Below are 12,745 nucleotides of genomic sequence, written 5' to 3' on the forward strand. Positions count from 1 at the left end.
AAAAAAAAAAAAAAAAAGAAGTCACAACCAGGATAGTAGGAACTGTCATTGCTCCTGGTTGTCATTGCTTATAGCCTTAACAGAGCTGGTGAAATACAAATTTTTTAGAAGGAGAAAAAAAATCCTGATTGTATACTGATATTTCCAATTGAATTAAAAGATTATAGTTTTTCTCACTATCTTTGATTTTATATTTGTGTTTCTTTTATAATCTGAGAAAAATCTTAATTTGTAATGATTAATGATACTAAGATTCTCACTGATATATGTGTTGTATAATCATTTCAGGTTATATACATATATTAGTTTTAGACTAACAATGCCAATATTAATAACAGTATAACTACTGAAAAACTCTAAGACATAACTTCATAAAGTTATAACATAACATAAACTCTTAAGACAACTTTGAAAAACAGCTTATAGTTATTTTGTTTGCAGGTTATATTGGGTCTAATGTCAAATGACTATATTTTAAAGTTCCTGAAAATATTCACTTCCTTTATATGTTTAACCTTCCAGCTTTGTATGCACAGATAAATTTGTTTCGTTTTGCTTTTGGTTCTTAGAGATTTTTTTTCATTTTGATTTAATTTTGTGATTATAGTTATAGAAAACATACTTGTGGTTCCAAAGTCAAATAGATTTGATTGGTAATACTTTATAACTTTGTTGTATGTCTGTCTTCCTAGAGGCTATTGAACTGTAATTTTTTTCGTGTAATATCTTTGTGAGGTTTTAGTATTACGATTATTTGCCCTCAAGATGTAGAACAGAGTGCTATCTCCTTTTTCTGTTTTCTGAAAACATTTGTGAAAGAGCATCTGCCTTAAATGTTGGTAGAATTTACCAGTAAAGCCATCTGGGCCTTCTCTGTGGGCAGTTTATTTGTTTGTTTCTACACATTCAGTTTCTTTAATATCCATGGGATGATTTTTACTTCTGTTTTTTCTTGTGTGAATTTTGGCAATTTTTGTTTTAAGGAATTTGTCTATCTCGTTGAAATTGCCAAAATTATTGGCATAGAATTGTATTATCTTTTTAATTAAAGCCTTAAAAAATCTGTGGTCCAGTCTGTACTTTGGTAGTATATTTTTTTGAAAACTTGGTAGGGGTTTATAAACTGTATGAATCTTTTGAAAGAATCAATTTTTGAGTTTGTTGATATTCTCTATTGTAATCTACTTTATATTGTGGATTTTGTGCTTATTTTTATTATTTCTTCTTACTTTGGTCTTCATTTGCTCCTCTTTTTCCAGCTTCCTAAAGTGGGAGCCTAAATCATTTTTCTAACATAAGCATTTAACACTATAAATTGTCCTGTAAATACTGCTTTTGTTGCAGCTCACAGAATCTGATACATGTGTTTCCATTGTCACTCAGTTCAGCATATTTCCAATGTCTTTTTGCATGGGTTATTTAGAAGTATGTTTAATTTCCAAATATTTAGTGATTCTGGTTACTAGTTTGCAATTTTAATAATGTGTGGACACTGACCACGGTATATTCTCTGTATAATTCAGTTTTTAAAATATTTACGGATACTTGTTTTATGACCCAGCATCTGGTTTATTTTGATGGCCTTTCCATATGCAGTTGTTAATGAAGAGTCTGACTCTTGCCAAAATCCTATGTGTGGGCCCTCAGGCTCCACCAAGTCATTCCTGGCAGGTCACACAGGGGAAAGCTGGCTTCCCCGCAGCAGACTTGGTGCACATCTAGTGCATTACAGTCTCTAAAGGGAGTTGCAGTTCAGGACTCAGGCCTCCTGGACCAGCTATGCTGTTATGCGTGTTTACATTCCTGACCCAGGCATCTCCATTAGGAGGCCTCTTTATCAGGTGCCTCTGCCAAGAGGACATCCTAATCTAGGGGAGAGGGGAAACCTTGAAGACACTTTTTTTTCCCACTCTTAGTACTCGGGTAGTTTTAATTTTTTTCTTTATTTCTTTTTTCTTTCTTTTCTTTTCTTTTTTAAAACAATTTTTGGAGACAGGGTATTGCTCTGTCACCCAGACTGGAGTGTAGTGGTGTAATCATAGCTCATTTCAGCCATGAACTCCTGGGCAGTTCAAGCATTCCTGTCTCAGCCTCCCAAGTAGCTAGGACTACAGGTTTGCACCACAACGCCTGGCTGATGTTTTATTATTATTATTATTTTGTAGAGACAGATTCTTACTATGTTGCCAAGACTGGTCTCAAACTTCTGGCCTCAAGCAATCCTCCTGCCTCGGTCTCCCAAAGTGCTGGGGTTGCTTACAGGCATGAGCCACCATGCCTGGCCAGTACTCACTACTTTTTCACTCTTAGCGCTTCCCTTGTCTTCTTGTCCCCTGGTCCCAGTCCATAAAATGAATGACAGGAGCCTTTTGTTCTGCATTCCCTTAGCAGTGAGATGACTCACTTCTGCTCTGATCCACATTTGTACTGATCTGCCTGACCCTCTCTGACCCTCTCCAGGTGCTATTTCATGGTTGGGGTTGGGGGAGTGAAACAGTGGAGTACTCAGCACCTTCTCTGGGTTAGCCTCTTTTTTTTTCTTTTTTTTTTGAGACGGAGTCTCGCTCTGTCTCCCGGGCTGGAGTGCAGTGGCCACATCTCAGCTCACTGCAAGCTCCGCCTCCCGGGTTTACGCCATTCTCCTGCCTCAGCCTCCCGAGTAGCTGGGACTACAGGCGCCCGCCACCTCGCCCGGCCAGCTTTTTGTATTTTTTAGTAGAGACGGGGTTTCACCGTGTTAGCCAGGATGGTCTCGATCTCCTGACCTTGTGATCCGCCCGTCTCGCCTCCCAAAGTGCTGGGATTACAGGCGTGAGCCACCGCGCCTGGCCCTAGCCTCTTATATTAAGTGATTACTAAATGATTAAAGGCTGGTTGTGTTAATCACTTATTGCAACACCTTGCAGCTCAGTTCTCTTCAGCCCAGCTTAGCTTTTGGTAAGTGGATGTGGTATTCTAGTAATAGATATTTATCAGCTTGGCCAAGGTACTTGATATAGTGGTATATAAATCCTCTATATTGTTATTGATTTTATTGTCTACTCATTCTATCAGTTACTGAGCAGAAGATCTTAAAATTCCCAACTCTGATTGTGGGTTTGTCTCTTTCTTCCTTTAGTTCTGTCAATTTTTGCTTCACACATTTTGAAGCTTCGTTGTTAAATCTCTACATTTGGATTGCTGTCTTCTTGATGAGTTGATCCTCCTTATTGCTAGTATTTCTCTTTATCATGAAGTCTATTTTGTCTTATACTAATATAGGCATACAAGCTTTCTTGTGATTAGTGTTTGTATGGTGTATCTTCCCATTTTACTTTCAGCCCATCTTTATATGTAAAATGTGCTTCTTGTAAAGAGCATATAGTTGGAACTTGAGTTTTTAATCTTAATACTGTATTTTTATTGGAATGGTTGCACTATTATTGATACAATTTAGTTTAAGCTCTGCCATAGATGGGAGCATCCATATGTGGCTCTTAAGAAGAGCTTAGGGCCACATGTGGTGGCTCATACCTATAATCCCAGCACTTTGGGAGGCTGAGGCAGGAGGATTGCTTGAGGCCAGGAGTTCAAGACCAGCCTGGACAATGTAGCAAAACCCCATCTCAACAAAAAAGTAAAAATTAGCTGGGTATGATGGCACATGCCTGCAGTCCTAGCTACTTCGAAGGCTGAGGTAGGAGGATTACTTGAGCCTAGGAGTTCAGGGTTACAGTAAGCTATGATCATGCCACTGCACCCCAGCTTGGGTGACAGAGTGAGGCCCTGTCTCAAAAAAAAATTTTTTTTTAAATAAAGAGCTTGGCACTTTTTTGGAGTTTAGGTCTTTTAAATTTGTGCCCTCAGCTCTCTGATGAATTTAAAAGAAATTAATGATTTTTCATCTTATCTGAATTATTTTTAGGTCGTTAGGATGGGCACAAGTATCTCTTGCAGAAATCTATTTGTTGAAGAAGTCAAATTTTCACTTAAAAATGTATTCAGCACCTATATCAATGATTCTCTGTAGGGGCAGTTATTCTCCCTAGAGGGTGTTTTGGAAATACATCTAGGTACTGTTGAATGTTAAAGTAACAGGGTTGAGGGTAAAGACTTCTAGCTTTTTTGTTTGTTTGAGACGGAGTCTCACTCTGTCACCCAGGCTGGAGTGCAGTGGCGTGATCTTAGCTCACTGCAAGCTCCACCTCCTGGGTTCACGCCATTCCCCTACGTCAGCCTCCTGGGTAGCTGGGACTACAGGCATACGCCACCACGCCCGGCTAATTTTTTGTATTTTTAGTAGAGACAGGGTTTCACTGTGTTAGCCAGGATGGTCTTGATTTCCTGACCTCGTGATCCCCCCGCCTAGGCCTCCCAAAGTGCTGGGATTACAGGCGTGAGCCACTGCGCCCAGCTGACTTCAAGCTTTTGAAGGAGTGAGGTCTCGGATCTAGGTTAGAGATGACCCAACTTTTTCTGTAAAGGGCTAGACATTTCACATGACTTCATGGGCCACATGGTCTCTGTTGCAACTCTTCAGCTCTGCTGCTGTAGTGTGAAAGTAGCCAAAGGCGCTACATAACTGAATCAGTATGGACGTATTCCAATAAAACTTTATTTACAAAACTAGTTGGTAGACAGTAGTTTACCAACTTATGATTTAGCTGTCCATCAGTGCATAACAAAAAATTGTCTGTGATTTGCAAAATTGAGAACCATACCTGGAAAAAGTGTGTTTATAATTATCCGGGTCTGGAATATCTTACATAATGCTTTTGTGCATGACTTTTTCAATTTGCTGAATTTATCTACTTTCCTATTATTGGATGGTTTTACTATTAGCTGTATTTCCAGGAATGCAACCATGATTTGGTTGAGAAAAAGGCTGTACTTTGCTTAAGAAATTTACTGAGTTTTTTTTTAACCATTTCAAAAAGTTACAGTATTGATGGCAATGCTAGCTGTGATATTTGTCTTGCCCATGGCAAATACGTATAGAAACCTCCATTTATAGATAATGCATTTCTACTTATTCTATACATACACATGAACACACATATATTTAGCCTTTATTTCAAAACATCAAATATAAAATGTGTCAACAATACTTAGTAGTTACATGTTGTCATTTTATAAGTCTAAATTTCTTCATTATAAGTAATTGTAAGCATAAGCATTTAATTATTTGTGCCTTCTAATGTAGTTGTGTATGATCATAAATATATTGAAATACTAAGTTGTTCATTATCTCCATTTTTGACATCTATAGATGTGTTGTTATTACCTATGAGTTTCATTTCAGAAGTGGTAGAGAGGTTGTTATATTTTCTGTTTGTATATAGGAAGCATTGAGTTTGATCAAGGTAAGAACCACAACATATATCTATCCCCCTTAGTGTGTGTTTTGGGGGTGGGAGAAACAGGAAGAAAAGAACAACAAAGATAATTCCAACTGAATCATTTGTTACTTTGCAAAACACCTGGTCTCACGGTTCTGCTTTCTCCTCCCTAGCTCTGCATTCTCCAGACTCTGTGCTTTCCTAAGAAAGGAACCCAGAAGAAGACTGATCATTTCTTGCAGCTCTAAAAACCATGGCTCGGGTAAATTGAAGTTTCTTTGTGCTCTCTTCATTTACTTTTTTACAGAGTATGTGTGTGTGTTCCTCACTCCTGAAGCTTCATTCCTAACTGACCTCACTCAGGAATATGCTCCTCATGTTTGTCCCATTCTGATAAGTGATAGTGTCTTCCCTAAGTGTGTCTTTCTAATCTAACCTTTAGTCACATACTTAGTCAATAATCCGTTCAGCATCTTTGACTAGGGACACTGATCTAACAAAAGCAGAGTTCCCTGATTTCATAAGGTTGAGGAGGTTGTTAAATGGCACGACACATGAAAACCTTTTGAACTTCTCTTGAGATCTAAGTTCCCAGGTAGACAAGCCAGGAGTTGGTCTTGACTGGGCTCTCTCTCGATATGTGGCAAGAGCTCATGCTTTATGAGTTTTTAAGATTAGGAAGATGATTAGGGACTGAATACAGAGAGATCAGGGATCTTCCCCAGGAATATATAATTTAATATGGATCAGTTTGAAATTTGACATTATGTACTGGTCTTGAATGTATAAATTTGGATTATGTTTTTCACCTTTCTATTGCTTCGAATGATGAAAAGTTACATTTACGGATGAATGATAAATATGATCATAATGAAGATGATCATTCACCAGCAGAAGTTGTTAAGAATAATAAACTCTGAGAATCAAGAAATACAAGATTTTTACAACCTAAAATGTTCAAATATGAGCATTTATTATGTCAGATATATTCATTATATAGGAGCTATTCTGTAGCCTATAAAATATTTACTAAATTGTTGATGACAAGGAAAATGTTTATGATATGGTACTCTGATCTAGTGGTGAACCTGGAGCTTCAATAAATTCTTTAATTTTATACAGATCTTATTTTATAAGGTTTTACAGGAAAATTTTCCCAGTTATTTTGTTTATTCCTTACATAGTGAAGAAAGAAACTTACATTTATTTTGAATGTATGATACACAATATACATATTGTATAGAATGCTTGTGTATGCTATTTCTTTTAATTGGGACATAGCATTTACTTTATTCCCAGACTTATCTGTAAAGTAAGATGTTCTATATGCAGAAAATATGTACAGCAGGCCAGGGGCAGTGGCTCACACCTATAATCCCAGCACTTTGGGAGGCCTAAGCAGGAGGGTCCCTTAAGGCCAGAATTCAAGACTAGCCTGGGCATAACAAGACCCCTGTCCCATGGCCGGGCGCGGTGGCTCAAGCCTGTAATCCCAGCACTTTGGGAGGCCGAGACGGGTGGATCACGAGGTCAGGAGATCGAGACCATCCTAGCTAACCCGGTGAAGCCCCATCTCTACTAAATATACAAAAATTAGTTGGGTGTGGTGGTGCATGCCTGTAATCCCAGCTACTCAGGAGACTGAGGCAGGAGAATCGCTTGAACCTGGGAGGCAGAGGTTGCAGTGAGCTGAGATCGGCCACTGCACTCCAGCCTGGGTGACAGAGCGAGACTCCTTCTCAAGAAAAAAAAAAAAAAAAAAAAAAAACCAAGACCCCTGTCCCTACAAAAAAATTTGAAAATTATCAGGGCACAGTGGCACGTACTGTGGTCTCAACTACTCAGGAGACTGACACAGGATCACTTAAGCCCAGGAGTTCGAGGCTGCAGTGAGCTATGATGGCGCCACTGCACTCCAGCCTGGGTGACAGAGTGAGACCGTCTCCAAAACAACAATAACAACAAAACTATAGCGATAGGAATAATCAGGAACATACTTGTACTTTTCAGCCTGTGTGCTGTGTTGCTTCCTTTGTGGAGGGGTCCCCTTCATCTCCCTCTCCATTGAAAAAGTATTTTTTTTTGGCCGGGCACGGTGGCTCACGCCTGTAATCCTAGCACTTTGGGAGGCCGAGGCGGGTGAATCACAAAGTCAGGAGTTTGAGACTAGCCTAACCAAGATGATGAAACCTCTTCTCTACTAAAAATACAAAAATTAGCTGGGTGCAGTGGCAGGTGCCTGTAATCCCAGCTACTCAGGAGGCTGAGGCAGGAGAATTGCTTGAATCTGGGAGGTGGAGGTTGCAGTGAGCCAGGATTGACACTCTAGCCTGGGTGACAGAGCAAGACTCCATCTCAAAAAAAAAAAAAAGAAAAGAAAAAAAGAAAAAGCATTTTTTTAATTTCCAAAACTAACATTTTGTTTGTTGTTTCAGAAATTAGTGATGTTCAGGGATGTTGCCATTGACTTTTCTCAGGAAGAGTGGGAATGCCTGGACTCCGCTCAGAGAGATTTGTATAGAGATGTGATGTTGGAGAACTACAGCAACTTGGTATCACTAGGTAAGGAATCTGGCCTTCATGTTTCAGGATCTACCTTTGGAATGGCTGCTTTCTCTGCTGTTATTTCCAGGTTCTTTTTTAAGTAATTAACTGAATTTCTTATTCTTTTCAAAGGAGGAGTTTGAAATTACTGGAAGTAGACATGGATTCTCAGGGCACCTTTATCTTTTCCATCCTTCAGAAAGCCTTACTACTGCCTTCTGATACCATCTTTCTGCCATCTTCCTTGATGATCGAAGGGCTAGATTTGAAGTTTGGGATACTTGGAATATTGGCAGATAAAACAGCTTATACATTGTTACAGTTTAGATCTGCTAAATGAGCTCTAAATAATTCACAGGCCCAGTCACAGATTAAAAAAATAGATGCAGAGATGTATGTTTTTTCTGATAAAAGAGTTTACATCATTTGTATAGTGATAGAGTGGATCAGTGCATTTCGCCAACAACTCAAACACAACCATTAATTAGAACAAACACATTGTCTTATATGTTCTTGGTAGTTGAATATTACATATTAAGAACTTTGGGCTGGGCGTGATGGCTCATGCCTGTAATCCCAGCACTTCAGGAGGCCAAGGTGGGTAGATCACAAGGTCAGGAGTTCAAGACCAGCCTGGCCAACATAGCGAAACCCCATCTCTACTAAAAATACAAAAATTTAGCTGGGCGTGCTGGTGTGTGCTTGTAATCCCAGTTACTCGGGAGACTGAGGGAGGAGAATCACTTGAACCTGTGATGGAGGTTGCAGTGAGCTGAGATCACATCACACTGTACTGTAGCCTGGGTGACAGAGCAAGACTCCATCTCAAAAAAAAAAAAAAGAACTTTGCATTGGACATTGAATGACTATGCTAGAATCATCTTTTACTGGAAAATAGTTGAGGGGAAACCTGTGATTGTCTAAGAAACTTTGTTTTCTTCTGTAGTATTCTTATATGAAACAAAATCCATATCAATTACAACTTCAATAAGTGATTTTCCAACCTAGATGATCACTTTATTCCTTGTGGTGGAATAAACTGTCTCATGCCTCTTCCTTCCTTTCTCCTCTGAAGCATTTAGGAAGTTATTGATTAATACATGTCCCTAGAGGACCCAAGTTGTGTGGGGAAAAAAAAACCCTGTGACTTGAGGAGAAAAGCAAGGGTTTTTCAGCATGATCTTCCTAAAGACGCTTACCTAATTTCTACTACCTCCTTTCCCGTTGGTCTTTTATTATAATTCTTCCCACTTTCAAAAGAGGGAATGGGTTTTGGCCAGGCGCGGTGGCTCCCGTCTATAATTCCAGCACTTTGGGAGGCTGAGGCGGGCAGATCACCTGAGGTCAGGAGTCCAAGACTGGCCTGACCAACATGGAGAAACCCCATCTCTAGTAAAAATACAAAAAATTAGCCAGGCATGGTGGCACATGCCTGTTAATCCCAGCTACTCAAGGGGCTGAGGCAGGAGAATCCCCTGAACCCGGGAAGTGGAGGTTGTGGAGCCGAAATCATACCATTGCACTCCAGCCTGGGCAATAAGAGCAAAACACAGTCTCAAATAAATAAATAAAACAAAACAGAAGAGGGAATGGCTCTTCCTCTTCCCCAATGACAACACTTTTATGTCAACTTGGGAGTCAATTCCTTTCCAGATTGTTTCTTTGAATTTAGACTTACTATCTTTATTCTTTTAATATATTGTTCATTTATCCAAAATATATCTATTGAAGGCCTATTCTCTGCCAAGGACTGTAGTAGCCATTGGGGAAATAATGGTCTAGTAAAGGTTCTTACTCTGCTGAAACACTTTCTTGTGGGAGAAATACAAAATACATGAGGAAAAAAAATTCTATGTATATGTGTATGTATGGATATACGTATGTATACATGTATTTAATAAATATCAATATAACAACAGGTAGTGATAAGCAGTACAAATAAAGGTAAAGAAAGGTAGGCAAGTAAAGAATAATGAGGGGTTGGAATGGCCTATTTTAGATTGGTAGATTTTGGAAAATCCTCTCTGAAGAGGTAATATTTGAACAAAAACTTCACTAAAGTAAGGGCATGAGTCAAGCCAGTATCTGAGAGAACAGTGTAAAGGCCTTGGGGTGGGTATTAACTTCGTGGGAGGAACAGAGAAACATTATGTCCAGAGAAAAGTGAATACTAGAATAATAAGAAAGATGGTTAGGCGATGGGAAAAAAAAGGACTGAAATTTTATTCTCTAAGGTGGTGCCTTCTGACTCCCATTTAAAGTAATTGCAAATCTCCAGAGGAAAGTAAGAGGCCTTTAGAATTCTCATAAGTTAAGATCAACAAAAGGTGAGATCATAAAGGTCATCAAACCCACAGGGAAATGGGTCACAGATGAGTGATAGGTAATCTGAAGAAACAACATATTACATGGCAAAAATCTTTACATAGTAGGATGATTAGATGTAGCTATAAGCTCTTGGTGATAGTTTAAAGAAATAAAGAAACTAAACCACAAAAATGATAACTAATAGATTTTCATAAAGGGACAGCTATGAAAGGAAACCAAATAATTTCTAAAGGTTCTATTTAGTTCTTTTTAAAAATAATCATTAAAAGATTGACAAATTTGGCTACATGAAAATTACTCTCTTCATCAAAAGACGTTATAAAGACAGTAAAAGAGGCCAGGCGCGGTGGCTCAAGCCTGTAATCCCAGCACTTTGGGAGGCCGAGACGGGCGGATCACGAGGTCAGGAGATCGAGACCATCCTGGCTAACCCGGTGAAACCCCGTCTCTACTAAAAAATACAAAAAACTAGCCGGGCGAGGTGGCGGGCGCCTGTAGTCCCAGCTACTCGGAGGCTGAGGCAGGAGAATGGCATAAACCCGGGAGGCGGAGCTTGCAGTGAGCTGAGATCTGGCCACTGCACTCTAGCCCAGGCAACAGAATGAGACTCCATCTCAAAAAAAAAAAAAAAAAGGCAGTAAAAGACAAGCCATGAATTGGGTGGAGATACTTGCACTGCATATAGACAACAATGAAATTAGTATCAGAATAGAAAAAGCTTTTACAGATTGATAAGAACAAGATAAATAACAATACTGAAAAATTTGGTAAAAGGTATCTATTGGCAGTTCAAAGGGGAAAAAATGCAAATTAGGCTGGGCGTGCTGGCTCATGCCTATAATTCCAGTACTTTGGGAGGCTGAGGCGGGTGGATCACTTGAGGCCAGTTGGAGACCAGCCTGGCCAACATGGGGAAACCCCATCTCTACTAAAATTACAAAAATTAGCTGGGCATAGTGGCAGATGCTTATAATCCCAGCTACTCAGGAGGCTAAGGCAGGAGAATCACTTGAACCTAGGAGGTGGAGGTTGCAGTGACCTGAGATTATGCCACTGCACTCCAGCCTGGGTGATAGAGGGAGACTATCTCAAAAAAAAAAAAAAAAAAAGCAAATTAAAACCACAATGATATAATTATTGCACATGCTGTAAACTGGCAAAAATTAAGATGCTTGACAGTACCAGGCATTCTCAAGATTTGGAGGCAGAAGTGTACTATATCTTGATATATTCACAATAGCCACAAAATGGCAACAACCCAAATGTCCATCAACGAATGGATGAATAAAATTTGCTATTTTCTTACAACGAAATATTATTCAGCAATAAAAAGGAATGAAGTTCTGATCCATGCTTTGACACAAATGAACCTTGGAAACATGCTATAAAGAAATACCTGAGGCTGGTTAATTTATAATGAAGAGAGATTTACTTAGCTCATGCTTCTGGAGGCTGTACCAGCGTAGCACTAGCATCTGCTTGGCTTCCGGTGAGGCCCAGGAAGCTTTCAGTCATGGTGGAAGGGAAGGGGAGTCGGTGCATTACATGGCAAGACAGAGGAGGAAGTTCCAGGCTCTTTTAAACAACCAGATCTCGCGCGAACTCATAGCGTAAGAACTCACGACAGAGTCTTACTCTGTCACCCAGGCTAGAGTGCAATGGCCCAGTCTCTGCTTACTGCAACCTCCTTCTCCTAGGCTCAAGTGATTCTCCTGCCTTAGCTTCCCGAGCAGCTGGGATTACAGGTACCTGCCACCACACCCAGCTAATTTTTGTATTTTCAGTAGAGATGGTATTTCACCATGTTGGCCAGACTGGTCTCAAACTCCTCACCTCATGATCAGCCCACCTTTGCTTCCCAAAATGCTGAGACTACAGGTGTGAGCCACCACGCCCGGCCAAGAACTCACTCTTTACCACAAAGATGGCACCAAGCTATTCATGAGGGATTCATCCCCATGATCCAAACACCTCCCACCAAGCCCCACCTCTGACACTGGGGATTACGTTCAACATTAGATTACATCAACATGAGATTTGGAGAAACAAACATCCAAACTATATCCCATGCCAAGTGAAAGAAGCTAGATACAAACACTGCATATTATATGATTGCATTTATATGAAGTGTCCTCAATAAGCAAATCTATACTGACAGAAAGTAGGTTACCCAGCACTGGGGATGGGGAAGAGGTAGAATGGATGGAGAATGGGGAGTGGGGAAATGAGAATTAACTGCTAATGAGCACAGACAGCATTTCTTTTGGGGGTGAAAAATGTTTAAAAATTAGATTGTTGTGATTGTTGCACACTCAGTGAGTATACTAAAAGCCATTGAATTGTGCAGAAATAATATGGAAATGGTTGCCAAACTTGTGTGTACTTTAGAAATAGCTATGGTCTTTTAAAAAATTTCACAGCCCAAGCCACACCCCAGACTAATTAAATAATAATCTCTAGGCATGGTACACAAGTATCATTATTTTTTGAAATTCTCTAGGTTTTTCAAATGTTTAGCCATGTTTAATAACCACTGCACTGTGGTATTATCTGAG

At 39.6% G+C, this 12,745-nt stretch overlaps 1 protein-coding gene across 3 annotated transcripts in view; it reads left to right on the plus strand.

Moving 5' to 3' along the window:
* The window catches only part of ZNF420 (zinc finger protein 420), a 67,390-nt gene that overhangs the window by 29,452 nt on the left and 25,193 nt on the right, over window positions 1-12,745 (plus strand). For all 3 annotated transcript variants that reach the window (XM_011950636.1, XM_011950638.1, XM_011950637.1), the window contains 2 exons: window positions 5,492-5,580; window positions 7,754-7,880. In XM_011950636.1, coding sequence (XP_011806026.1) covers window positions 5,572-5,580; window positions 7,754-7,880 — 136 coding nt within the window. In that variant the 5' untranslated portion in view covers window positions 5,492-5,571. The remainder of the gene's footprint in view (window positions 1-5,491; window positions 5,581-7,753; window positions 7,881-12,745) is intronic.

Source organism: Colobus angolensis, unplaced genomic scaffold (genome assembly GCF_000951035.1).
Source record: "Colobus angolensis palliatus isolate OR3802 unplaced genomic scaffold, Cang.pa_1.0 Scaffold31, whole genome shotgun sequence".
NCBI lineage: Eukaryota > Metazoa > Chordata > Mammalia > Primates > Cercopithecidae > Colobus > Colobus angolensis.